Source organism: Terrapene carolina, unplaced genomic scaffold (assembly GCF_002925995.2).
Source record: "Terrapene carolina triunguis isolate 2854851 unplaced genomic scaffold, T_m_triunguis-2.0 Scaffold247, whole genome shotgun sequence".
Taxonomy (NCBI): Eukaryota; Metazoa; Chordata; order Testudines; family Emydidae; genus Terrapene; species Terrapene triunguis.
The window spans coordinates 15,370,245-15,397,972 of NW_020664598.1; the positions used below are offsets into that span (position 1 = coordinate 15,370,245).

The window sequence follows — 27,728 nt, forward strand, 5'->3', positions numbered from 1 at the left end:
ATCACTCTGCTGAACAAATTGCCCTATATCAGCTCTAGAAATCATACAGTGTCGTGCTCTCTTATTTGTCAGTGTTTGATTTTGCAAAGGGACACATATCTGTTTAGCCAAAGTGAGCAGAGATGCCTCGTACTTGTGTGAACAGTGCAGATAACTTCTGCTATGTTTGTGGTGAAGTGACTTTTGCATCACAGAAGCGCAGTATAACCACTATGGTTAAGAAAGCCTATCACCTTTATTTTGGCTGCAAAATTGGAGATCAGGACAAGAGGTGGGCCCCACACATATGCTGCAACACTTGTGCAACAAAGCTTCGCCAGTGGTTGAACAGGAAAAGGAAATCTATGCCTTTTGCAGTGCCCATGATTTGGAGAGAGCCAACAGATCATACCAGCAATTGTTACTTCTGCATGGTGCCTCCAGTTGGGAAAGGTGTGTCAAAGAAGAAAAAGTGGACTGTGCATTATCCAAACATTCCATCAGCTATACGCCCAGTACCCCACGGAGAAGGACTGCCGGTTCCTGATGCACCAGAATCATTCTCACTTGAGTCAGACGAGGAAGAGGAAGAGGATGAAACTTCTGGTCCTGAACCATCAATGTCACAGGACCCACATTTTCTCCCATCCTCCTCCTCTGAACCACACCTCATAACACAAGGTGAACTGAATGACCTTGTCAGGGATTTGGAACTACCCAAGAGTAAGGCAGAGCTGTTGGGCTCCAGACTACAGCAGTGGAATCTCCTGGCAGGTGATGTTAGGGTTTCCATGTTCTGTGACCGTCAAAAGGTTCTTGTCCCATTCTTCTTCATGGAAGGTGATCTTGTAGCCTGCAACAACATCGATGGTGTGATGGCAGCCCTCAACATCATTCACGATCCAGATGAGTGGAGACTGTTCATTGATTCATCAAAGACGAGTCTTAAAGCTGGTTTACTGCATAATGGCAATGTTTTGCCATCAATTCCAGTTGGTCATGCAGTCTATATGAAGGAAACCTATGACAACATGAAACAACTTTTGAGGTGCATAAACTATGACCAACATCAGTGGCAGCTTTGTGGCGATTTGAAGGTTGTTGCTCTCTTGCTTGGTCTGCAGACTGGATACACAAAGCACTGCTGTTTTCTCTGCGAATGGGATAGTCGTGCAAGAGATTCCCACTACATCAAGAAAGATTGGCCACTCCGACAGTCATTGGAGCCTGGGAGGAAAAGTGTTCAGCATCCACCACTTGTTGAATCAAGGAAGATTTTGTTACCACCCTTACACATCAAGCTGGGTCTGATGAAGAACTTTGTCAAGGCCATTGACAAAACACAAGCAGCTTTCAAGTACCTCCGTGGAAAATTTCCAAGGTTAAGTGAAGCTAAGATAAAGGAAGGTGTCTTTGTTGGTCCTCAGATTCGTGAACTTCTTCGAGATGATGCATTTGACCATGCACTGCGTGGCAAGGAAAAGACAGCATGGAAAGCCTTCCAGTTAGTGGCAATAAATTTTCTCGGAAACAACAAGCCAGACAACTACAGGTTGTTGGTGGAAAACCTCCTCAAGGCATACAAAAGCCTTGGTTGCAACATGTCACTAAAGATACATTTTTTGCACTCTCATCTAGATTTTTTTCCACCGAACTGCGGAGCAGTGAGCGACGAGCACGGCGAGCGATTTCACCAGGACATTGCAACAATGGAGAAACGCTATCAGGGCAAATGGAGCCCATCAATGCTTGCAGACTATTGCTGGACAGTGACAAGAGATGCTCCATTTAATGAATACAAGAGACAAGCCAAGAAGCGCCGAGTAGACACTAAATAGGACTAAACTATGTACAGAATAGTTTTTTGCCTTTTGTTTCATAATACATTTTATTTATATAACCCTTTTGCTGATTTTTAAAGTGTTACATAAACAGGACAGGTGAAATATTATCCTGTAAAGCAACCATAAACACATGAAAAGACCTAGGTTTACAATTTATGATTAAAACTCTACTATCTATACAATATACATAGACATAAAATGTAAAAACTTAAATATCTTAGAAACAGTAGCCAATCAGTTGTTTTAATTGTCATATTTGAATTCAGCACATCAAAATACATAATAAATAGCACATTTTATCTCTGAAGCAGACGACTTCTCAAAAATTGTAGACCAGTGTTATCTGTACCTATGCTATCATTTTTTTTAAAGAACAATTCACTGTATTGAAGCAGTTTGTGATACAACTAGGATGAAAGACACAATGCAAAAACAGTTGTATTGCATTATAATGTCCATTCACTGGTAAATTTAAATTCCATCCTCAAACTAACCTGTTATTTCCATTTATATAGTTGTTTTTACATGTCATCCAGACTACCCCAAATATGAATCAATTTGTTTCCATCACAAACTCCTTGGAGCAAAGAGATATTTTATGCAGATGTTAATTTCTGTTGAGATGGGCATCAGGATGTATTGATCTGTGAGCTTCTCTACTGAGGTTACTACATATATTCGTGACATGTTTTGAATCTATATTACACTGGGCCAAATTAATCCCTCCTGTAGTAGCAATAAAAATATGTACCATTAAAATATTTCTAAAATGTCTGGGGTAAACTGAACACATGCTGGTATTTGGTGTGGTGTTGATATAAAGGCTAATTTGGCAATCATTTGGGAGTGGCTTTGCTATGCATGTGTAATACAGGTTTCAGAGTAGCAGCCGTGTTAGTCTGTATCCACAAAAAGAACAGGAGTACTTGTGATACCTTAGAGACTAACAAATTTATTAGAGCATAAGCTTTCATGGGCTACAACCCACTTCTTCGGATGCATATAGAGTGAAACATTGAGGAGATATATATACACACATACAGAGAGCATGAACAGGTGGGAGTTGTCTTACCAACTCTGAGAGGCCAATTAAGTAAGAGAAAAAAAACTTTTGAAGTGATAATCAAGATAGCCCAGTACAGACAGTGTAATACAGTTATCACAAACTCATGCTAATACAACCCTTATGCCATACCACATGGCATATATGTATGCATAGATGCATGTTGTGGGAGTCTGACCATGCATCCTGTGGCCTTCTTATCTCTTATACGGTGTTTTTCTTTACAGCCACTATCCACATGCTGAGGTGGTGAATTTTGGAACTTGGTTCTTGTTCAGCTTCCCCATATGCCTCATCATGCTGGTCTTGACTTGGTTCTGGATGCACTGGCTGTTCTTGGGATGCAAGTGAGTGCAGGCTGCTAGAGCTGTGTGGCAATCCCAGGGCTAAAACAGCAGGGAGTGCCACAGCTTCCTCCCAGTGCTGATGCTAGCCCACTGGGGGTCCTAAGCAGGAATATTTTGGGGCTCCCCACACAACACATATTAATAATTAATAGGGGGCTCCCCTTGAGCTGCTCAGGGCCCTAAGTAATTGCTTAGTCTGGTTATGCCTAGTGCCGGCTCTGCTGGGAACCACCATTTTAGAGTTCACAAAGGCCCTAACAATCACAAGGGGCAAATGCTGAGTCACTGTTGCTTCCCCTTACCAGGGCAGTGGGTCCAGTCCACTCCCTAGAGAAAGTCTCCTTTCCTAGTAGCACTGGATGTGCAACAATGGACTTTATTGATGCTTGAGTCCAGTGGCTGAATAAGGCTGATGAAAATCTGCTTTACACCACGTTTATTTTTGACGGGAACAGTTTTAACACTGCACTGCCTTGATGAGGGCCATTAAGCAACCTTCTGATCAGAAGGTGCAACTGGAAAAAACAAAAGAAAAACAAAAAGCCAGTTAGTAAAAACATGATCACGTCCCTCGATCTGCTGGCAATGCCCCTACTTATACAGCCCCAAATGCCGTTAACCTTCTTGGCAACAAGGGCAGACACTGTTGACTCATATCCAGCTTCTCGTCCACTGTAACCCCTAGGTCCTTTTCTGCAGAACTGCTGCCTAGCCATTCAGTCCCTAGTCTGTAGCAGTGCATGGGATTCTTCCATCCTAAGTGCAGGACTCTGCACTTGTCCTTGTTGAACCTCATCAGATTTCTTTTGGTCCAATCCTCTAATTTGTCTAGGTCCGTCTGTATCCTATCCCTACCCTCCAGCATATCTACCACTCCTCCCAGTTTAGTGTCATCTGCAAGCTTGCTGAGGGTGCAGCCCACGCCATCCTCCAGATCATTAATGACCTGGTCAGTGGACTTACTTTGGTGTCAAACCAATGTCAATGACAGGGGAATAAGGCTCAATATATCTGTACTTGTACTGGTATAAAGTGCCATAATCACAGTGCTAGAGACAAAAATCCTATGTTTACCAACAGAATAGGTGGGCAGTGAGAGTTAAAGCTTTCCCTCACTCCCAGGCTGAAGGCAGGAGAGGGAGTTCAGTCTCTATGATCACTTTAGACTAGGGATGGCCAAACTTACTGACCCTCCGAGCCGCATACAACAATCTTCAGAAGTTCCTGAAGGGAACATGCCTGCTGCGGCTCGGGGTTTCAGCCCTGCAGTGGGGTGGTGGGGTGGTAGTCTCCGCCTACCAGACTGTTTGGGGGAACTCGGAGCTTCTTCCCTGTGGCGGGGTGGTGGGGCTAAAGACTTCTGCCGAGCAGGGCCGGCGGGGTCTTGGAACTTCAGCCCGGCGGGGCACACCTACCAGGGCTCGGGGCCTCAGCCCCACTCCAGCTGAAGCCCCGAGCTCCAGCAGGCACCTCCCATTGAGCTGAAGGCTCGAGACCACCCTCCCTGCTGGGCAGAAGCCCCTAGTCCCACCACCCCGCCACAGGGAAGAAGCTCTGAGTTCCCCCAAACAGTCTGGTAGGCGGAGAATGGGGGGGAGGTGTGAGGGTTCCACAAGCCACTCTTTAACTGTGATAAAGCTGCATGAGGCTCACAAGTCACGGTTTGACTTTAGACCATGGCCTCTCCGAGGGACAAATAAAGCCAATTGTGAGGGCAAGAGGGAGTTTGGCTGACATCATTAACCTATTTCATATAGGAAAATGAATAGCTGTTAAATAATAATGACTTCTGGTTGCTACTGATCTTGAGTGCATTTGAAGAGGTAAATAGCTCCGTGTCCTTTTCTCAATCAATCCCCTGAGTCTTCTAGTTTCAATGTAAAAGGCTATAATAAATTATTTCTTTTTTAATCCTGAGAGGAAACAGGCCCTAACATGACTCTCAATTCCTTTATTTTTTTAATAAACAGCATTGAAATTCCACATTCCATCCAAGAATTCACCCTGATTAATGTTATTCTAAAGAACACCAATGAACTGAAGCATTATTGACCTTTTGTGAAGTGTTGGTTGGTTCCAAGCCTCTTTAATCTCCAACTCCTGTTCTCTGTGGTTCATTAGAGAATATGTTAGGTTAGGAGTTTGGCTATAATGCTCTGCCTGCAAATCCTTCTAAGACTTGGCAAGTGATATTGGTAACCTGTTGAAGCAATGTTTAGTCTAGTGCTTGCTGATGGACATCTATGGAATTCCTGGTAATGTTCATGCCACGTATCCTTTTTAATAGGGCATCCACTGTCAATCTCTTGTCCCTAGCTAGTGCAATGATTGGAACAGCTTTACAGATTTTCTTTCTAGCCTAGAAACTCAAGTTCTTGGATCAGAATGCAGAGTCTAGCCTTTTTGTAGGTCAAAGAGGGAGGGAAACAGGCCTATAAAGTTCTTCCTACCTGAAAATTAGGGGAAAAAATATTGTGACCCCTCCTTGGGACAGGGGAAAGGGTAGTTCACAGAGACACAGCTTTTCACTTCAGCTAGTGCTGCACAAAGTATTGCTGCAAATATCTAAGCATCAGTTTTACAAAGGTATTTTGGTGCCTAAAATTGCAGGTAGACCCCAATGCAATTTACAAAAGCATCTAAGCAGGTTAGGTGTCAATCTCCCATTGGAACAGAAAAGCAAAATGTTGCTACAGTACTTGAGAAGAGGGTAAAAAAAGCTTACAAGCATCTCAGTTTAAATAAATGAGTCCAGACTTTGTGACACGCAAATGCAATTTTCCATGAGCCTGAGGGCTGCACCTAATTTGCATATAAATTTGTAGGCAGTTTAAATGCACTCAGCCATAAAATGTGCTTGTATTTGTATCTCCTTGATAGAAGTATAGAAATTGTTCACTGGCAGAACAGTAGGATCATCGGCTTTGACTTTACCCTTCAATTACAGAAAGAGTGGAACCTTGCAAGAGTAATCCTGGTTTAAACAGTGCTAGAAATATCAAAGGCAGTTATGTCAATCTCATGGACGGCAAACACTGTAGTTGTGGGGATTCCCAGCGTACAATGGGTCATTCAGTCTTTTATTCAGAGCTTCAGTTTGTAGCAAAGTTCCTCCAGAGGTAAGAAGCAGGATTGAAGACAAAATGGAGAAGATGCAGCTGCCTTTTATAGTCTTTTGCCATACGGCCTGTGCTTCCTTTGTTTCAAACACAAGCTGCCCAGCACATGGCTTGAAAGCCTTAGAGTTCTCTCCATAGGCATGTCCCTGCATGCCTTGCTAAGTCACAAGGTGTATCTGCCTTCTCTCAATGGGTCAACTCTATAGCTGATGGTCCTTAATGGGCCATCAAGCAGGCTAGACAGTGCTGTCTGGGGGTGTCACCCAGAAGCATAACACAAGTTTTGAAATACAGACATACATATCTATAATCCATAATACAAAGGTGACACAAACATATAAACAAGATTATCATATCTGGCAAATTATAACATTTTTGCAGATACCTTACATGGCATATCTGGCCTAACTCATTACAATTTTACAATATTGATATTAATAATATCCTCAAGTGTCCCCCAGATTCCATGCAGCATCACACCTCTACCAGACTACTTAAAGCAGAAAAGGTTGCACCCTGAGCTTTCAAGAATCATACTCTCTTCACCAAGTCAAATGGGATTAGGCAGACAGAATCCCTTTTGTGTGCGCTATTCAGAATGCTATTCCTGGAAGGGGACAACACATAGATCCACTATATAGAAAAACTAGTCCCGTTTTAGAACAAAATTTCTATATGTTTTGGGCCCACAACCTACCCATGATGTGGTATAAAGTGGTTGTAACCTGCCCTAAACAGGCACTGTAAGAACACAGGATACTGTGCTCAATGGACCATTGGTCTGACTGAGTATGGCCATTCTTATGTTTCTAAGGATTGCCTGGCATAGGGACCACCTGGATGTTGCAGGTCTGGTGAAACTGGCTAGTGAGGGGAATGTGATGGGGCATGGTGGAAAGGAGGTAGCATGGCTGGAACACTAATGTGCTCCAGTGATTATGATCTGGCATATTGACCCCTTGTGTGTTATTACCAGCTGGTATTATTTAGAACAGCCTGAAGACTGCTCATGCTGGGGGTTGAACTGGATCTCAGCACCCCTGGGAATTGGATGAGTGCAAAAATGGTATACAGCAACCTTCCCCACTTTAGCTCTCATGTCCTGCACCAAGCACAGCTCAGCCAGCCACAGGGATTAGGTCCTCAGCTATCTCAACTGCTGCATAATTTGCATACTATGGTATCTTCATTCTGAAATGTGACTCCCTTCTCTCATATTCCTGTGCTAAATTATCCTTCTCAGTTTTAAAGAAACATGTTCTGTGAGCAAGAAGAAGAAGACCAAACGAGAAGAGATGTCAGAGAGGAGAATTCAAGAGGAATATGAGAAACTGGGGAATACTAGGTAAAAAGAGCATATATTCCTGTGGAATTTGCCTTTCATGTATTGAAACCCATCTTTTGTTTTGTCCTCCAAGTTGAATTTGTCTTATATATGTTGGACTTGATCTCTCAATTCTTTCTCCCTATTGAATCAGTCCTACATTTTGGAACTTGTTTCTCTTTCTTTTCAGGGTAAGTGTGGGGTCCACTATAAAGATAAGTCAAAACCAGAGACTTGAATAAAAACACCTATGATTTTTTTTAGGGGAGGTGGGAAGAGGGCATTGGCTTCAGACTCAAACCCATAGATCTTGATTTGCCCCTACAGTTAAGGTTCCAAAGCAGAAAGGGGCCTATTTTCCAATTGCATGTCAGATGTGGCAAAGAAAAGCTAAATTTTGCAAGATGCCCACCTTTCAGGATCGGAGCTATCTCATGAGATCAGCTCTTCTTCAAAGATTTCTCAGTGTTCAGTGAAAGTTCATGAGATCAACTTGCAAGATTTTAGCATGATCAAATTTGAATCTAAATCCTAGCCCTTATTCAGCCTCTGAACCGTGAATCTGAACCCTGAATAAAATCTAGATCAGAATAGCAACTCCTCAGCCCATCTCTAGTCTAGTATTTGTTTGTGTTTAAAGTAGTGATGTTTGTTTATTTTAGTATCTGTAATTATATTTTCATATGCTTTTAAAAATCACATAGAAAACCATTTACAATGCAGAAATAAGGGAAGATTTATTTTGTTGCCATATTTCAGTTCCTGGATCATAGAAATACCATAAGAATACAAGATTTTGTATTTGTTTGAGCTCATAAATATCTCATGATAAATGAAAGTATAAATACAGATAATGAGATACTCAGCTTTATTTTTTTCTGACTTTATTTAGGTAACAGCTAGGACTCAAATGTAAAACCCTAGTTCAAACTGATCTCCTATTTTATTCTCCCTGTAGATTTTTTCAGTGTGTGTTGCAACCAATCTCTAATTCCTTTCTTTCTGTGGAATTTGCTCCTGGATTTTGGCATTAATCTCAGGTTCTATTCTTGCTTTTTCTCCCCACCTCTCCTCCCAAGCTATCCTGAGATGGTGACTGGGTTTTTCTTCATCTTGATGACCTTGCTTTGGTTTACACGGGAGCCTGGCTTTGTTCCAGGCTGGTCATCTTTATTTGAGAAGTGAGTGAGTACGGTTGCCTCCTAATCATCTGCAGAGGAATGAAGTTCTGATTTTCCTGGGTTTCTAAAACAATTTGGTTGATTGGTTCTTGGCCATAGACTCTCAGGATGCCAGGTAGCCATTTTGATCAAGGCTGGACCATATAGAATCTTAATCCTAAACTGAGGATGCTCACTATTTTAACTATACCTGTTCACACAACCAAAACAGTGTCCCTGTTTCTCCAGGTAGCAGGGTGACTCCATTAGACTATGAGAAACAATATGAGAAACTTGTTCCTAGTAGAAAAAATGGAAGAGCCCAAATTCTGAAGTCCGAAGCAAACAAATCTTTTAAAAAAACAATTTTACTACAAAGAAGTCCCAAAAAGCATGTTTGCTGCTAGGTTTGATTGTTGTTATAGTTCAGAGTTCTGGTGTTTGGGGCTTGGTTTTGGATATTAGCACTGGGAGCATCAGATAACCTGCAGACAGTTTTTAAAGTCAGCATCATTCTCTAGTTCATCCATGCAGAGAAACAGTTGGCTGTGCTCCCAAAATTTGTTTACTGACACTTGGTTCTAGTAAACATAGCTCTTTCTGTCACCCTCAGTTTTACCAGGAATACTACAGAGGGTTCAGCATTTAAAACCTGAACAGATCTATTGAGTAGATTCAGAGACTTTAAGACCTGAAGGGACCATTATTAGTCATTAGAATATTAATAATTCTTGAATAATGACTACATCTAGCTGGCACACAGAGGCTCAAATCAAGGGAAAACATCAATTTATTCCCTTCACATTTTGGGGTAAATTTTCTAAAGGCCATCTACTAAGTTTTCAGCATTGCAAAATTGCATGTGTAGAGCCCTGTGTAGATACAAAGTTTGTATCCGCATCCAATCTGCAAAAATGATCCATGGATATCTGCATCAGTGGATCCGGATATCTATCTGCAGATATAAAGCGGATATCAACGGATTTGCAGGGCTCTATGAATGTCCACTGATATGTTTCCACACATGAAAAGTGCAAGCACATGGGCTTGTGACTGTAAATCTCTAACAACTTCCCACAGACTTGCATCTAAATCGTCCTAGAGTATTCACTTCAGTGAGCTACATTGATTTACATCAGCTGAGGTTCCCACCCAGTGTAGCCTTTATGTTACTGACAAAAAGTTAAAGTGGTTGTCAGTTAAGCAAAGTTTGGATGGCACTGTTATAGAGTAATACAAGCACATCACATTCTTGTATTTGTGTTGGTGCTGGAAGGAGCTGAAATGATTTTATGCTTAAAGTATTTCCCTCTATAATATATAGAATAAATGTATGGCATGTTGTGTGGAGGAAAGGTACACCAAACCCAATAACAAAAAGAAAAATAAAGTAAAGAAAAAGCTTGAGTAGCATGTTCAGCATGCTGTTGAGAACATGGGGTGTTGCACACACACTTCACTACAGCACACTTTTAGTATAGCATTGCTATAATCACAATGTTTCTTTCCTAGGAAAGGCTACCGGACTGATGCTACTGTCTCTGTCTTCCTTGGTTTTCTCATGTTCCTGATTCCAGCAAAGAAACCATGCTTTGGAAAGAGGGATAAAGGTAAGAAGAAGTCATCTAGAATGAGACTTGACACACTTTTTGACTGGAGGTTGTGATCCCCATCCTCATATTTTATGGCTACATTAAGGTCCCAAAACTTATAACATAGGATCATGGTGTGGCAAAGGTTGAGAACGACAGTCTTTAATGTTGCAGTTGAGTGTTGCAATAGTGCATGGAAATTAGAACTTGTAAAAAACTCAATCCTTGCCATATTTCAGGTTTAGAAGAATTGGGGAACTGCTTGGCACAAAAAAAAAAAAAAAAAAAAAAAAGTCTCCAATGTACTACCGCTGCTATCTGATAACTTAGATAGAGACTGATCCATTTTATGTTAATATTACTGTTAACATAGTCTTCTTGATAGCGATTATTATTATTTAACGTTTACATTTTAGTAACACCCAGAGGCCTCAGTCAGGATGAGGTCCCCTTTGTGCTAAGCATTGTACAAACATATAAAGATATGATCCCTTGACATTTGCTTCCATATATTTATTAGAAATTGTAATGTGTGTATTTTTACATGGCAGATCGCCCTACAGGTATATACAGCATTTAGAAAAAAAATGAATTAATAGTAAATCCAATTCAACAAAAGACTCAGACCTCTAAAAGCTAATACTACCCTCAGGAAAAGACTGAGCAAATAGATGGACTTTGTATATTGTTCTGATATTAAACATACTTGGGCTCTGTTGAGCCAGGAGAAATTAATTCTACAAGTGAAGACCCTCTTCTGAGAATGCACAACCACCAAACCTCAGACATTCAAGTCTAGGACTACACAGACACATCTTAAATACACACATGCACACACTTCTCAAATAGCCATTACCTAAGCCATAGGGCTATATAACCATCAATGTCAACCCCAGAAGCCAATAGGAAGCCAGTTCAGCCTTCAGAAAATTTAGGTACTATGCTTCCTGAGGCTGAAACCAAGGAGGTTGGCAGCTGCATTCTGCACTAGCTTTATCCTACAGATGGTCTTCAAAGGTAGTCCTATAGAGCATGCATTACAGTGATCCAAGCTAGAAGTCACAAAGTCAGAGGTCAGTGCAGAATGCTCAATATCTTAGGGAAATGGCCAGTTTAGCATTAGCCATGTACCTTTATTTTGCTTTGAAATAGGAGATAGTGAAAATTCTACAGATATTAACTCAATGGAGCCAATAATTAAATGGAAGGACTTCCAGAAGACCATGCCCTGGGAGATTGTAGTGCTGGTTGGAGGAGGTTATGCTCTAGCAGCTGGATGCAAGGTATTGAGTTAGGTTTTCCGTTCTTCTCTCTGGGAACTTGAATATCTAAAATACTTACAAGCCTGCACCTTTATTTTAACCTGTGGTGTTCTGACAATTCTGGTAACAAAATTACTACGACACTTTCACAAGGGTATGTCACCTAAACCTTCGGGATGCTCTTCTGAAAGTTGGTCATCTAGCATAATTCAGGAGCTTGGTGTGCAGTCTCTTTCATGATGACTGGAAAGTAGCAAACAAAGGTCACAAAAACAAGTCAGCTACTTTGTTACAGTGTTACCATGGAAAACACTACTTCAGCCTTCATACTCAAATATGAGTATGGATTGGTTTTGGTGATGGCAGGGATTAAAATGAAATGAGTATGAGTGAATCATATTAGATTAGCAACCCTAGGAAGTGAGGGCCTTGATTTGCAGAACTACAGCACGTGAAATGGCATTACCATTACTTTCATAGTAGCACCCACAGGCCCCAATCTGGGTTGGGGTCCCATTGTACTAAGTGCTGTAAAAACCTGTATTTAGACAGTCTTCCCCCACCCATTCAGTGTGCCCCAGTTCTGACCTGGAAGGACAATCTTTACAAGTGAGGGGGAAGTACAGTCTTTCTGCCCATTCAATTTTGGTCTCTCTGCTAAACAACTAGTAGTGCCATTTAGTGCCAAATGAGGTCGTTTTATGTTATGGACCCCTAGCTACAGTAGAACCTTAGGGTTACGAACACCAGAGTTACGAACTGACCAGTCAACCACACACCTCATTTGAAACTGGAAGTACACAATCAGGCAGCAGCAGAGACACAGACACACACAAAAAAATAAAAAATAAAAAAAAAGGGGGGGGGGAACAGTAGAGTACTGTGTTAAATGTAAACTACTAAAAAATGAAGGAAAAGTTTAAGAAAAGATTTGACAAGATAAGGAAACTGTTTCTGTGCTAGTTTCACTTAAATCAAGATAGTTAAAAGCAACATTTTTCTTCTCCATAGTAAAGTTTCAAAGCTATATTACATCAATGTTCAGTTGTAAAATTTTGGAAGAGCAACCATGACCTTTTGTTCAGAGTTATGAATATTTCAGAGTTACCAACAACCTCCATTCCCAAGGTGTTCGTAACTCTGAGGTTCTACTCTACTAAGAACTGGACTGAAAGCACTAATTTATTGAACATAAGCTACTAAATCGGGGGCTGCCCAATTTACTGAGCTAAAGTTCTTTGCCAGTGGGATACTCCATTGCAAACTCTCTCAGATTCAAGGATTTGGTTTGGAAACATAACTTGTATCCTGCCATTCTCTCATTATTGTATGTTTCTGCCAGACCTCTGGCCTTTCGACATGGATTGGACGCCAGATGTTGTCCTTGAGCAGCCTTCCCTACTGGGCTGTCACTCTGCTGGCTTGCATCTTGGTGTCCATGGTAACAGAGTTCGTTAGTAACCCAGCAACCATAACTATCTTTCTGCCTATTTTATGCAGTATGGTGAGTAAAAACAATGGGATTTTATGCTGGTTTTTTCCCTGTTAACTTCATGGAATATCTTGAGATTTTAGGCGATTAGTGCTGTGAGCCAGGGTAGAACTCTGCTTCATTTTGAGTGCCATTGCTTTGCTCTTTCTTTTATAGAAAAATGAATAAGCATGGTCAGCCAACAGGCCTGAGTGCAGTAAATTTCTGAACACCCAGAAATGTGCTCAGCACTTCTCAAAACAAGTAAAAACATAGTCCCTGCCCTGAGGGGCATACAGTTTAATTGTAACAGAAAAGGGGGAAGGGAGATGAGAAAGGGAAAGACAAGATGGACAATAATAAGGTCACATAATTACTCAGCAAACCATGTACACGTCTTGAGGCTTTTTTTATTCTATTTTGTATTTATAATCCATTAGTTAAGAGTCTACCTCTTTGGTTTTTGTAGCAGAAACATCAGAATTGTTTCATAGGGAATTTAACTGAGGGGTGGGAGGCAGCTTGGTGAACAGGTTGGCAGGCCAAGCATAAGGACAGCATGGAAAAATGAACAGAGACATTTGTGAGAGAGGAAGACATTGTGGGTATGGAGGCTTGTGTCACTGGCGGGGGAGGGGGAGAGCAGATACTAATTATATCCTATATTAGTATATATATAAAAACTATTATTTTCACAGCAATTATAGAAACCTTCCTTGGTTTTTGCCTTTTATGTAATGAGAAGCTCTTTTCACAAGGGATATAATCTGTGAAATGTATCTGAAAAGTGAATGCTAGATATTTTCACGACTTTCTCCATAAAAACCATTTTAAGGATTTGTCCTAGTGATCTACACAGTTAAATGCCATGGGGGTAATGTGTATGTTGAGCAGACATCCCAATTTTATAGGGACAGTCCTGATATTCAGGGCTTTGTCTTACAGAGGCGCCTATTACTCCCCCCCCCTTGTCCTGATTTTTACACTAGCTATCTGGTCACCCTAATTATGTGAATTCAGACCAAAAGCCCAGTACCTTGTTCCACAGACCAAGATTGCGAAGGGTTTTATGGAAGCAACATGCTTGACTGCTGGGGGAAGGGAGCTCATCCTGTCAGGCTATAGTGGCCTCCTCTGGAAGGAGCAACATGGAGTACAGCCCTCCTGCAGTACCCAAGGGTAATGGAGGGGGGAAGTAAGTTAGACCTTAGAATTTAGGGAATGGAGGGTATGCTAATAATTCTAGATCTTGGGGTGGGGTGAAGCAGACTGGCCTCTTTTATCTGTAATTATAGCTAACAACGTGGAACTTCTCTTTCTCACCCAATCTCTCTCTTTACAGTCGGAAACCTTGCATATCAACCCTTTATACACTCTGATTCCTGTAACAATGTGTATTTCCTTTGCGGTGATGCTGCCAGTGGGCAACCCCCCAAATGCCATTGTCTTCAATTACGGGCACTGCCAGATCAAAGACATGGTAAGTCTTGAGAATAGTCACATTGTTCCAAGCTTAATGCAAACTGAACTCATCATCATATATGGGATCTGAAAATAATCACAGGATCCAAATTAATGTAAAGTCACGTTGGTCAGCACTGCAACAATTTCACAGTAACTCTCATTTTAAGAACATCAGTGGCAGGAGGTGTGCGTGTGTGTGCTCTCTGTTTTTTAAAATGAATATAATGCTTGTGAAATGTATCGAAGAGTGACAGTACAAGATCCCCCCAATTATCCTGTAATACAACTACAATAGCAGTCCTGGAGAAGGGAGATTAAGATATGTCTACAATTGGAGATGGAGTGCAGGGGACTGGACTAGATGACCTCTCGAGTTCCCTTCCAGTCCTATGATTCTATGTACATTCCAGGTCAAGGAGTCGTACCTGAGCTAGCTCTGATTGAGCTAATACACTAAATATAGGATATAACTTCAATGGCACAAGCGGAGGGAGGGGCTAGCTGCCTCAAGTTTGTACCTGTCTGAAACCTTAGGTATGTATTCGAGGCAGTTAGTCCCTTCTGCCACTTGTGCTGTCATGGCCACATTCTATCTTCAGCATGCTAATATGTATTCTTGAGCTGGAATTTACACCATTTAGGTCTAGTGTAGACATAACCTTCATGAGCAGAGTGCAAGTGCAGAAGTTAGAGGGGTATGACAAATGAGATTTATCATATACCTACAATTACTCTATAGCTATCACCTGGCATATGTGGTATAAATATATGGAGGAGATGTCCATGTGACAAATTGTAGTCATGTGATGAATTGCATTTATCATGCACCTTTGACGACGTCTCTTGCATTTTCCCCACTAATATACACACACTCACACACAACTATTCATTAGGCTTTTTCTGCCAGAGTAGTCAGCAAATTTACTTTGTTCTTTATGCAACAGGGAGAGTTAGGGAATTGACTGTTCTCCACCATGCATCCTACCACCTTCTGTGTTTATTACTTAATGCTTTCTAATCTGTTTGACATTGACTGTACTCTGGTTTGTTTGTTTTTTCCATAGGTGAAAGCTGGCTTGGGTGTAAATCTGATTGGTCTAGTGGTTGTCATGGTGGCGATCAACACTTGGGGAATTAGCCTCTTCCAACTGGATACATTTCCAGATTGGGCAATGGTCAGCAATGTAACTGGTCAGTCATAACCATCAATGACAAAACTTGCAGAACCAAAGCTGATTGGGGCAAAATATTTAGTTTAAATTGCACAAATAAAAGAAAGGAAGAAACTTGAGTGTATATAGATTCAGTAGCCTCCACAAAACCATTAAGCAAGTCCAGAGAAAGGTCTCCCATGAAAGACACCTTGCCCTTTATTTCCTAAAGTGAAAATTTACATTGCCCTTGTCAATGTTCAAAATCAACATGAGAATAAAAAGTCAGATTTGCTATGATTTATTGCTGCTTACCCTGAGATACCATAATTCCAAAAGAGAAGCCTGCTTATAGCTTTCCTCTTGCTATAGAATAATTACATAGAACCGTCCCTGTTGAAATACAGGATACATGATTCCAAGGAGAGAACTCAAGAATATAATGGATACCATTCAGATTTCCACAGGTGACGTTATTCCTAACTTGAAGGTTTTATAAGCCTAATTCTTTTCAGTGCAAATTTTTTTTCTGAGGTGAGTCATTGCTGCTTCAGAAGGACCAATTAGTCAGAGACAGAAGGTAGAGAGAAATCTGAATAGCAAATATGTAGCACCCACAGGAATGGGAGGGAAGAAACAACTACACAGATAGGGACAAGGGGCCTGGGCATGGCTATAGGGGAGGGGGCTGAGGGTTTCTCCACAGTTCTAGCATGAAAATTCATGTACTGCAGTTCTTGTGGTCTCTTTTGGAAAAGGGAACTTCAGAACCTCCTCCAGATCTCAGTTGGAAAGTATTTGTCAGGATTTGCATTCCTTTTTATTTCACTGCTGTGGTGAGAGGTTTCTCTAGCAGCTCTAAAGTGAAAGCAGTTCCCAGTAAACCCTTATGTGGCCGAGCCACATGTTCTCTAAATGGAGAAGGGACAGTCTCATCCAAGATCACAATCAATGCTACTCCATGAGTAAGAAAGGAGAGGGCTGAAGAGGTGTGACACTGGCATAATCTCAACATCACCACATTCACTCCAAGACTCCACTCACCTGCTTTCTAGCAGCCCAGAGACCAGGAGCTCCAAACTAAGCTAGCTTCGAGATACAGCAACTAAGAGGCATACCAAGAATATGTCTGCACTGTAATATAAGCCCAGGGTTTGGACTCAGGCTCAAGCCTAACCCCTCCTTCCGTCTACACACAAATTGCACTGACCCAGGGTCCCAGGACCCCACAGGGGTGTAGGTTCCAAGTCTGAGTCAAGCCAGGACCCAGGGTTCAAGCCCTACTTCTTTGTAGAGTAGTCACAGCCCCACGGGACTTGTGCACTGGGAGTCAGCCAAAGGTATTCCACAATCTTATGGGTTGACTTTCTTTGTCCTCTGGACAGGCAAGTTTGGTGGAGGGTCACGTTTTCCAACCCTAGAGCAGCCACATTTTGAGAGAGTGCTAGGAAGTCTGGAATATGGGTGGTTGGACTCGGGGCCACATAATGCAGTGTAGACTCTGGAGTCCTAGGTTGAGACCCAGGGTTCAATAATTCCTAACCTGGGGTTACAAATGAGTGTAGATGCGCAAGATAACTAGAGTTCTATATCCCTGGGCTTACATTGCAGTGTAACTATACTCCAAGGGGCCAGTCTCTCTCGCCTTTCTAAAGGTGGATGATCTGCATTACTGACTGGATCCCAATGATCCCCAGTAGGCTTCCCTTATGCAATGTATTTTTAATTACTGATTTACTGTCAATCTTTGATCTGTGTATTAGGAAAATTGGCTCTCACATAATCACTATCTATGTACTTTAATCAGTTTTTATAGAGCTCATTCAATAAGCTACCCACTTTGAAACGAGCATTTCTGACAGTGTGAATTGTCTACAGTGCATCAATAAGATGTCAATAAAATAAATTATTCACTGTGTCATGTTCTAATGCTCTGTAAGACTATAAATGAGACTCATGGCTACTTTTCTCTCAGTGACCCAAGTGCTGCTCACGGTGGCACATTTCCAAGTAGATGTTAACATTGGTGTAGTGCTTACATTTTAACAAGGGGTTTCCTGTAATATAATCGATATAATAAATAAGGCCCTACCAAATTCATGGTCCGTTTTGGTCAATTTCACGGTCATAGGATTTTAAAAATCATACATTTTATGATTTCAGATATTTAAATCTGAAATTTCACGGTGTTGTAATTGTAGGGGTCCTGGCCCAACAGGAGGTAATGGGGGCATCACAAGGTTATTGTAGGAGCGGTCACGGTATTGCCACCCTTACTTCTGCGCTGCCTTCAGAGCTGGCCGGCCAGAGAGCAGCAGCTGCTAGCCAGGAGCACAGCTCTGAAGGCAGCGTCACTGCCAGCAGCAGCACAGAAGTAAGGATGGCCTGGTATGGTATTGCTACCCTTACGTCTGTGCTGCTGCCTTTAGAGCTGGGCCCTCAGCCAGCAGCAGCCACCACTCTCCGGCCACCCATTGCCACACTCACTTTGGCACTGCTGCTGGTGGTGCTGCCATCAGAGCTGGGCGCCTGGCCAGCAGACGCGACTTTCTGGCCACCCAGCTCTGAAGGCAGCGCAGAAGGATGGTAATACCATAGCCCCCTACAATAACCTTGCAACCCCCCACAAACTCCTTTTGGGTCAGGACCCCCAGTTTGAGAAACTCTGGTCTCCCCTGTGAAATCTGTATAGTATAGGGTAAAAGTACACAAAAGACCAGATTGCAGGGTCCGTGGTGCATTTTTCACGGCTGTGAATTTGGTAGGGCCCTAATAAGAAGGGGAATATGTATTTGCAAAGAGGGGTGTTTGAAGGAGGGGGAAATCTCTCCATTTGCCTTCCTATTTAACAAAAACACTCCTTTATAATCATAACAAAAGAAAGAGGCAACACCACTTGGCAAAACAATTTATATTAAATGTACTTGGTGGAAATTTGTTCCTGAAAAATATAGTGAGTCCTAGATAGCAATAGTATAGTGTAACCCACTGTTTAGTATGTGCTATACGTCCCCTCTCTTTAGCTGTTACATAGAGGGTAGCTGCCAGCTTCTTTCCCCAATGATGGTCTTAGTCTTTTAGCTCAAGTGGTGAAGGTTTGTGCTCGAGATCTTGAGTTCAAATCCAGCTGCTGATCCATGCAGGGGGCTACAGTAGCACAATGGCCGACCTGCATTCATTTAAATGTGGGTGGATGGGAACTCAGAATTTTAACGGGGGCCAGGTGCTCAGGATATTATTGCCTCCTAGCCGGTTGTTACTGTTAGGAGGAGAGGTTGATGATTATGTCTAGTCTTTGGTGAAATATTGTTTAATTACAAAGGTGGTGCAAAGCCTTGTTTCCCCGAACGCAGTGGAAACACACAACAGAAGACAGTTTCCTTGCTCAGAAGTCCAAATCTGCCTTCTAGCCAGTACTATGCCCAAAAGTAGCTCTCTCTCTCGGCTTCCTCCCAGGGCTATGCTCACACTGCTTCTCTCACTGTCTGTTCACTTTCTTGTTCCTTTCCTTCACACTCAGACAGTCAGCTGTAACCATATCAGTCCCATCATTTGCAATCAGTCTCCAAGGAAACTCCTTGGGCCGCATGGTTTGACTTCTATTTAGGCCTTGCCATGCTGGGCCATGCCTTGGCCATTGGCTTCTATTATTTCAGCTATCACTAAACCAAGTGGCATTTAATTGCCCCCGCATTTAGCCTGAATGAAATGTTGCTAGCATGCCCATCAGCTTAAATGAGATCTGTGATTGCCTATAGACCAGACACCTTTGTTAGCAGCCACCAACACCCTCCAGCAGGATAACATATGTTTGGAAAGTATTTGATGTAATCTGATGAGCAAGTTTTAGGACCCTGTGAGATGAGAGAGTCCCAGAGCTCAGGCTCCAGCCTGAGCTTGAATGTCTACACCGCAATTAAACAGCCTCTTAGCCCGAGCCCCACAAGCCCGAGTCAGCTGGCACGGACCAGCGCAAGTGTCTAATTGCAGTGTAGACAGACCCTAAAAGTGAGACGAAAACTGACAAATGAACAAAGCGGGAAAAAAAACCTTTAAAAACAGTTATTTATCTTTATAACATACTGTCATTTAACTTCAGATTTCTCTTTTCCAATAACCAAAAATTAAGCCTTTTCTTCAGAAAGGAAATAAAGTCATTTCCATATGCTTTGAACATTTCACTCATAAATATAGTCAACCCTACTAAAAGTTCTGTATCAGTCTGACATGTAACAAGAAAATGCCAGGCTTTCTATCCAAAAATCACTCTGCCATTTTAACTGATAGCTATACTATACTGTCTATGAAACCATTTTATAATCCTATATGCAAGTAAAAGGTTAAGTAGAATACCCTTTAAGGACAAATATATAATTTATTACATTGATGTAAATCCTGAATAATGCCACTGAGCTCAACTGAGTTACTCTGGATTTACACTGAGAGCAAATGTTCACTCTATAATGGATAGATAGAGTGATATTTTCTTTCTCAGTGCAGAAATCCCTTTGTGCAATTGTAATTGTGCTAACACTTGTGCAACAGCTGTTTGTGTCTCTCTGGCTTGTAAACTATAAATCATAAAATTTAAGAGTGGATTTCAAAGGGTCAGTTTTTCCATCCTGCTGCACACTGGACCTTACTCCGCAAGAAGCTCCATAGATCTGAACATTGTGTTTTTCAGAGTAAGGCATGACTCAGTGGGAGTAAGCCTGGCAGAATTTGACACTCAGACCCTAGATCCTCAAAGGTATGTAGATTCCTAGCTTCTAACTGAAATCAGTTGAAGTTTGGAGCCTAAATACCTCTGAAGATCTGGGCCTCAATCCTATTCCTAGCAGACTGCTGAACATTTCCTACAGATAACCATCACCATGGTCAGTGTTAGCTGGTAGCTTTAGGGGTAATGTTAGTAGAAAGACCAATGGTTGGAAAACTCCCCTCAGCTCTAGGGGTAGTCTGCACAGGTGCTTTGAAACATGCTTGTGAGGAGATGATTGGACATGCAGCTCTATGCATTAATAGCTGAAGTTGACCTCAGACTTCAAGACTGTTATTCTGACATCTGAAATCTTAAAATACAGTAAAAGTAAAGATAAGGCTGTAACAAGATGGAATATGAATGTGTGTGTGGGGGGAGGGGGGAAAGGCTTCAACCAGTGATATACTATCACTTCTTTTTCTGGCCCCCAAATACTCTGCAACAGGGGGTGGAGGGGTGGGGTGGACAAACCACAGCTCTGTTTTCATGGAACATCTGTTGTGAGGATAAGTTCTGCAACTTTCTCTATTCTTCAAAGAAGCAAACAAGACAGTTGGTGGTGATCATTTAAATTTTAATGCATATTTCAAGAGAAGTAGTGAATAACATCTGTTATCTTATATTGCTACATATTCAATAAATAGAACCCACCTCTTGGGAATCCATAAAGGTTAGCAGACACCACTGACAAACTTAACAAAATAGCTTTTTTTTTTAAGTCCCCCAGAGAAAGACGTAAAAGGAACAGTATAGGGGAATTTGTCTCTACACTGTTTAACTGCCTACCTCATTGCATGAGGCACCGGTTTCTAAGACACAAAAGTAACGCCATCACACAGCAGTAATATTTACTCTATGCAGAAATGGCAAGGCCTAAACATATTTCTACAAAATGTAATTTATGTTAATGAAATTAATCCCACATCACTTGAACATATGGCACTGATTTGTCTTTGTCCTGTGTGTGCCCCATGGCCAGTTGAACGGTATAGACCCAGTAGCACAAAGGGAGGTAGGGGCCTAAGTATCTTTATGAATCTTGGCCATAGTGATCCAAAGCTGGTACGACCTATGCCCCTAGGCCAGCACAGAATATATCACAGTGCCAGCCAACAGACAACCAGCCCGGTGACTTTAGCAGCATGTGGTTGGGTGAGAAGTGGGTCAGAGGAAACGCTAAACTTGAGGTACATTGATAGCTTTTTGGTTTGAAGCATTCTGTGATTTTGTTGGTCAAGGGCTCTATTTTTGTTATTTAAACATCTGTAATGCAGCCTTTCTGTGTTAGCATTCCATATCTTCCTTCCCCAGACTTTGAAACAGGCTGTGCTCTGTTCTCTCCCATTGCTGTGCCCCCATGAAGGATTCAGCCCTAGAACATGGAGCTAGTAGTTCACCCCAGTTCATCCTAGGTGCTTTTGCAAGGGAAGGGTGGTTTTAGAGTCTGGTTGGTGATTCAGCTATTTACTGCAGTATCATTCATGTGCTCATTGCCATGGTTCCTGAGTGCAATGGGAAACCTGCTGCCAGATGATGCCTCAAAGATGCTCTCAATTAGTCTAAGCGGTGTGTGACCTCCTATAACACCTCTGCGGCCAAAACAATTCTGAACCCTACTGTAGTTGCAGGCACTATACATCATACACTCTTTATGTCAAATAGAATTTCTGCCAGTTGGATGTGTAACTGTGGGTTGTACATCAGTATAATCTAATGTAGCCCATGGCTAATTATTCTGTTTAATGCAATTTATTGTAGAGGGCTTGCAAAATTTTCAAGCATTATTGCCTTCTAAAATGTAATTGAGCTCTCCAGTTTTCCAGGTGGAAGAAAAATAATTCAGGGCTAACATGCAAGGTATTGCAAGCTTTGTGGAACACTTAAAAACTTAAACCCTTATTATTAATACTTTTGTATTGTTTATATAGCACCACAGATGTGCCTGGTTCTATTTGAAAAGCTTTATAGGCTGATCGAAAATTTCTTGACATCTGCTGTGAATTGTCAGATGAACATTTGAGATATAAATTGCACCATTCATGCTAAAGCAGCTTCTATGGTCAAAAATTATAGAGAAACCTTAAATACTCATTCCCTCCTCATCTCTGTGTGATGTGCAGGAAGAGCATAATATACTCCTTGGGAAAAAACTAAATTCACAATAAGTGTTCAAATAATTGTAGGTGGTACCTGAAGAAATCTGAGTGGTTTTAAGTACAGTATGTCAAAATTTTGGCTCTAAAGTTCTGGAGAAAGGAAGAAAAATAACTTCCCTCAGATTGTTTATTACCAAATTCATCACATTTGCAAAAGGGGCTTTTAAAAAAATTAGGCAGCATGGGTCCAGTTCTGTACTCATTACTCAGGAGAAAAGTGCATGAGTACAGAGTGCAAGATTGACTTGAATAGATTTTGGATTACCCAGTGTGTCTCTCTCTCTCTCAAAGAATGGTCTGTGCTCAATAGTAGTTTGGCATAGCTGTGTTTTCCTAGGGAATTCCCATCATCATTGATGCTATTTCTCCTTCTCAAGACCCACTACTACCATGATGCCTACTGGTAATCACCAACAAATAGTGTTATTTTAGATGGCTGGTAGGAATGTCTAATATATACTTTGTTTATTCGGATAGGTGGGGATGGTGCCATCTGTTACTAGGGTTGTACGATAAGATCCTGTTTTCAGTCATTTATAACCTTGCCAAACTTTAATTCTTCAATCTGAAATTTTCCATGCCAGGTGTTTGACTCAGAGTCAACTTTTCTGGAAAATTTCAGCTAAAATGGCCTGGCCATTTCCAAGAATGAGATTAGAAGGAAATAAATTGTTTTGCCCATGTTAAAAAAAAAAAAATACGCACAACTATTTGGCTGAGAAACTGTAGAACCTCTGTTTCTTAGAGCCTGGATTTGAAATTGGTCAGGGAGGTGGCCTTTAGTTCAGGGATGTGCCTTTTGCCATTCCTGTGAAAATGTGCACAAATTTGATTAAGTTATAAGTTATAAGACTCTGTAAAGTCTCAGATGAATAAGTTTGGCAGTTAAATGCTCGTAAGTTTCTGACTGCTCTGAGCATGCTCCAGCCCCAGGATTCAAGGCTGAGCAGGAATTTCCCTGCAATTGTTCCTCCTGTTCTCTGTGCTCCTCCTGCTGGCACCGTGGAACAGGAGAAAAGCACCCTGATTTGAATGCAGAGGGGGGGAAGTGGGCCAGGTGGAGAAAAGGCAGTTGCAGAACCTGAAGGATGGTGGGGAAAGGTTGAGGGGTACAGGAGCTGTTGAGGTGGATAGCAGGGGGAGGGGACTGGAGGGTATAAAGGTGCTAAGGAACAAGGGCTCTGTAGTGAAGGTGGCTATTCACAGAAACCCTATCATTTGTTGCAATAGTTGGAAGGGGCGTAGTGACTGAGACAGGGAATTGCAGGAAAATAAAGGAAGGTTTTAGGTGAATGCTGCCCTAGAAAACTGGATGCTATCCTTGTCTATGCCCTGGGGTTCCTGTGTGATGCTGAGCAAGTTACTTGAATCAAACTTTTAATTATAGGTCACTGATTGTATGTTCCACATATAGTGGATGCCCAACCTGAAACACCGGGGCCCAATTTGCAGAAGTATTGAGCACTCCAACTGCAACTAGAGTCAAATGGAGTTGTGTTTTAAATACTCTGAAAAATAAAGCCCTGTGTGTCTCAAGTTGGCTGCCCAAACTTAGGGGACACCTCTGACAATTTTACCTTTACTCTCTCTCTCTGCCTCAGTTTGCCACCTGTAAAATGGGGATAATTCCACCCCCCCCCCCCCATTTTACACAGGTGTTGTGAAGTTAATTAATTCTTGTTATAGTTGTTGCTGCAGGGTTAGTGACCAGGGGTATCTGATGGGTCTGTTTATTTATACATGTACTTCTAAAAACTATGCATGCAAAGCGAAATGCAAAGGATGGGTGCTTTTTTAATGGAGAACAGTAAACTAATTAGTTAACTAATAAACTTACATCTCTTTTTGCCTGACAGGATGTGTCTCATTTACAGTTCAGGCCAAAGGGTGTAGTACTTGTAACATCATGGATCAATGCCTCATACTAAAGGGTTTGCATTTCCATTTAATATATTGTGGTTGAGGGAGGTAAAGGGGAACACGCTAGGCTAAGTAGTGCCAGAGCAGACTCATAGACTCATAGACTCAAAGGTCAGAAGGGACCAATATGGTCATCTAGTCTGACCCCCCGCATGATGCAGGCCACAAAAGCTGACCCCCCCACTTTCCCTTAACTCTGCTGTTGATCTAAAGACTTCAAGTCGCAGAGAATCTTCCAGCTTGCGACCCCTGCCCTATGCTGCGGAGGAAGGCGAAAAACCTCCAGGGCCACTGCCAATCTACCCTGGAGGAAAATTCCTTCCCGACCCCAAATATGGCGATCAGCAGAACCCCGAACATACAGGCAAGATTCTCTAGCCAGACCCTCATTTTACCAGCGATGGCCGTTATTGCCTAATTGATTAGAATCACGTAATCCCATCAAGCCATTCCCTCCATAAACTTATCTGGCCTAATCTTGAAGCCAGAGAGGTCAGTGAGGTGGTAAGATGAACCTGTATACATACTAAAATTACTGTCGAATTGCAAAAGAAAAGATCTGAAGGCAATGCAGGGGGTTGAGGGACTGGTAGGGTGTGTCAAATACTACATTCAATGTGCTAATGCTTCATCTGGGGAAGAGCGCTGTTCGGGGCAGTAAGGAGAGGATGCAAAAGGGCTGTACGTTTAACCATCTTTAGAAGATGACTAAGTGAATTTGAGTCAACTGTTGATTCATCATCCCCAGCCTAAGGTACGTGTCCCAAAATGACCATGGGGAGGGGAAAGGAATGAAAATGAAATGGGGTGAAGCAATGGAACAGAGCAGAGAAAGAAAAACCAGTGAAGGTAAAATGTAGGTTGAAGCTGGTAGCCTTTTGAGTCAATCATGTTTTCACTCACTTTGTGCAAAGAAAAACACGGCCAAAAACAAGATAATATACAACGGTGGAAACAAACAACTAATCATGTAAATTCACTGGACACTCAGAAAGCTCTCATTCCATCTCCAGCACAGGGACTGAAATTATCCATGATTCAGTCTCATACAGGAGGATTAAAGAAAGGACAATGACGTAATATAACTCAGAATAAAAAGTCTTCAGAAGTGACTTCCGGATACATTTGTTTTAATTTCTTTTGAGGCATTTTAAGAATATTAGAAAGCATCAGGTAGGGATAATTGTAGGATTTGCAGTGATCTCCAGCTGAGCCATATAAAAATTGATTATAAAATATTAGGTAACAGCAAGAAAATCCAAACTTTCTTTTCCAATCACATCAGCTCAGAATCAGGTTTCCTGAAACTCCTAATGTTAGGTCTCACCGCACATTCATGATTGCACTTCAGCTCAAGGACAGTCAGGTTCTGGGAGACTGGAAGTGGAGGAAATCCCCAAAAGCCCCACTTCTACTTGGAACTGGTAGCTTGAACGGGAATTACATCCTTGAAATTTGTGTGGAGATAATCTGGTCAACATCAGTGACTTAGGATTTGTCACTGGGAGGTTTCTTCTTAGCTTCCACATCTCTTTTAATATCTTCAAGTTTCTTTGCAAGGTCAGGAATCTTTAATAAAAAAAAAAGTTAGACATCATCAGCTGTTTAGTTGACTAATTAGGGAATGCGAGAAAAACTTTATATAAAGTTTAACGCTAACAACAAAGAGCTTGCTCCTACGACCCACTCCACAGGACTACCCTGGACAGATGTGGCCCAGATGGAGTCTCATCCAGATCTTTTTGGATGGAAGGAGAGTTAGACCTAAATTGGGGTAATCTTTGTTGTTGCTGGGAATGGGAAAGGAGGATGGACATATAAAGGAGTAAATAGGACATTTAGAGGACCAGCCTGCCTACCTCGCCGGAAGAAAATGAACTGCCACAGAGTAGGCCGCAGAAAACACCAACTCAATATTATTAATACATTCTTCTGAAAATACCAACAAAGTGTAATGAGAATTTCTGTGGTCTGAGTAATGTAGGAAGTCAGAGTAAATAAACACATTGGCTCCTTCTAGAGTTAAAAACCTAGAAGGAGAGCTGTGCAAAAGGAGGAAAATATTTTTTTGCAAGATGTCAAAAGTATTTATTCTGCTCTATTTTTTTGGCCCCAGACATGTCTGTCAATTTTTGCACTGAAATCTGCAACCTTTTGAAATATCACATTTTAAAGAAAAAAATGAAGATTTTGTTCTAAAGATCAAGTTGAGTTGCGAAACTTCAGCAGTCTCCCCTTAAAAATAGAAGCATTTTAGACTGAAAATGAACCAGTCAAAATTTTTGACTGATAATGGCAAATGCCATGCTGCAAATTCTTTATTTTAGTGGCAATCATGCAAAATTTGTTTTATTTTTCCCTCAAAGCCACAGCTCCTCAAGTTAACGGATTAAATGAGAATCTCGGCATTTGTACGAAGATTCTAGCTCTCATGGTTGTGGAGAACTGCTTGACAAGGAGACCCAACTGGGACGTAAACCAACAAACACCAAAGGCAAATAAAACATAACCCAAAAGGTGTATTTTTATTCATGATTTTTGGGGGCTCAACTCATGACTTGAGTGGTCAGGTTAGCCATATAAATGTCAGAAGTATTTTTGCAGGGGGGTAGGGTGGGAGGAAATTGGACCAATTTTGTGAAACTGAAACTAAGACCCCAAAACTACATATATTTATACATATTTAGGGTGACCAGATGTCCTGATTTTATAGGGACAATCCCGGTATTTGAGGCTTTGCCTGATATAGGCACCTATTACCCCACACCCCCTGTCCCAATTTTTCACACTTGCTGTCTTGTCACCCTGTTCATATACTTCAGTTTAAGCAAGTATGTAGTCTCACTGATGTCAATAGGGCTACTCACATGCATAAGCATTTGTAGGATTGGGGACAACATGTGAAAGAGCAGAATGTTGAAGCTTTTGAATTTCGTTATGAAAAGTTACACACTGAATTACCCTTACACTCCCTAGCAGCATCTGCAGGGGTGATAGTACTTCTTAAAAAAAAAAAAATCCTTGTTTAATTTACTCTTGGGCCTAGTCCTAAAAGAGCTCCCTGTCTAAAGAAATTTTATACACATGCCAAACACACTCTTGCAGAGAAAAAAC

General features: G+C 41.6%; 1 protein-coding gene across 1 annotated transcript in view; it reads left to right on the forward strand.

The window, feature by feature from the left end:
* Positions 1-15,827, forward strand: part of SLC13A4 (solute carrier family 13 member 4) — a 36,364-nt gene extending 20,537 nt beyond the window's left edge. The window contains exons 9-16 of the mRNA XM_024203493.2: positions 3,114-3,233; positions 7,596-7,697; positions 8,756-8,857; positions 10,349-10,456; positions 11,588-11,711; positions 13,033-13,194; positions 14,504-14,641; positions 15,690-15,827. Coding sequence (XP_024059261.2) covers positions 3,114-3,233; positions 7,596-7,697; positions 8,756-8,857; positions 10,349-10,456; positions 11,588-11,711; positions 13,033-13,194; positions 14,504-14,641; positions 15,690-15,827 — 994 coding nt within the window. The remainder of the gene's footprint in view (positions 1-3,113; positions 3,234-7,595; positions 7,698-8,755; positions 8,858-10,348; positions 10,457-11,587; positions 11,712-13,032; positions 13,195-14,503; positions 14,642-15,689) is intronic.
* Positions 15,828-27,728: the final 11,901 nt, after the last annotated feature.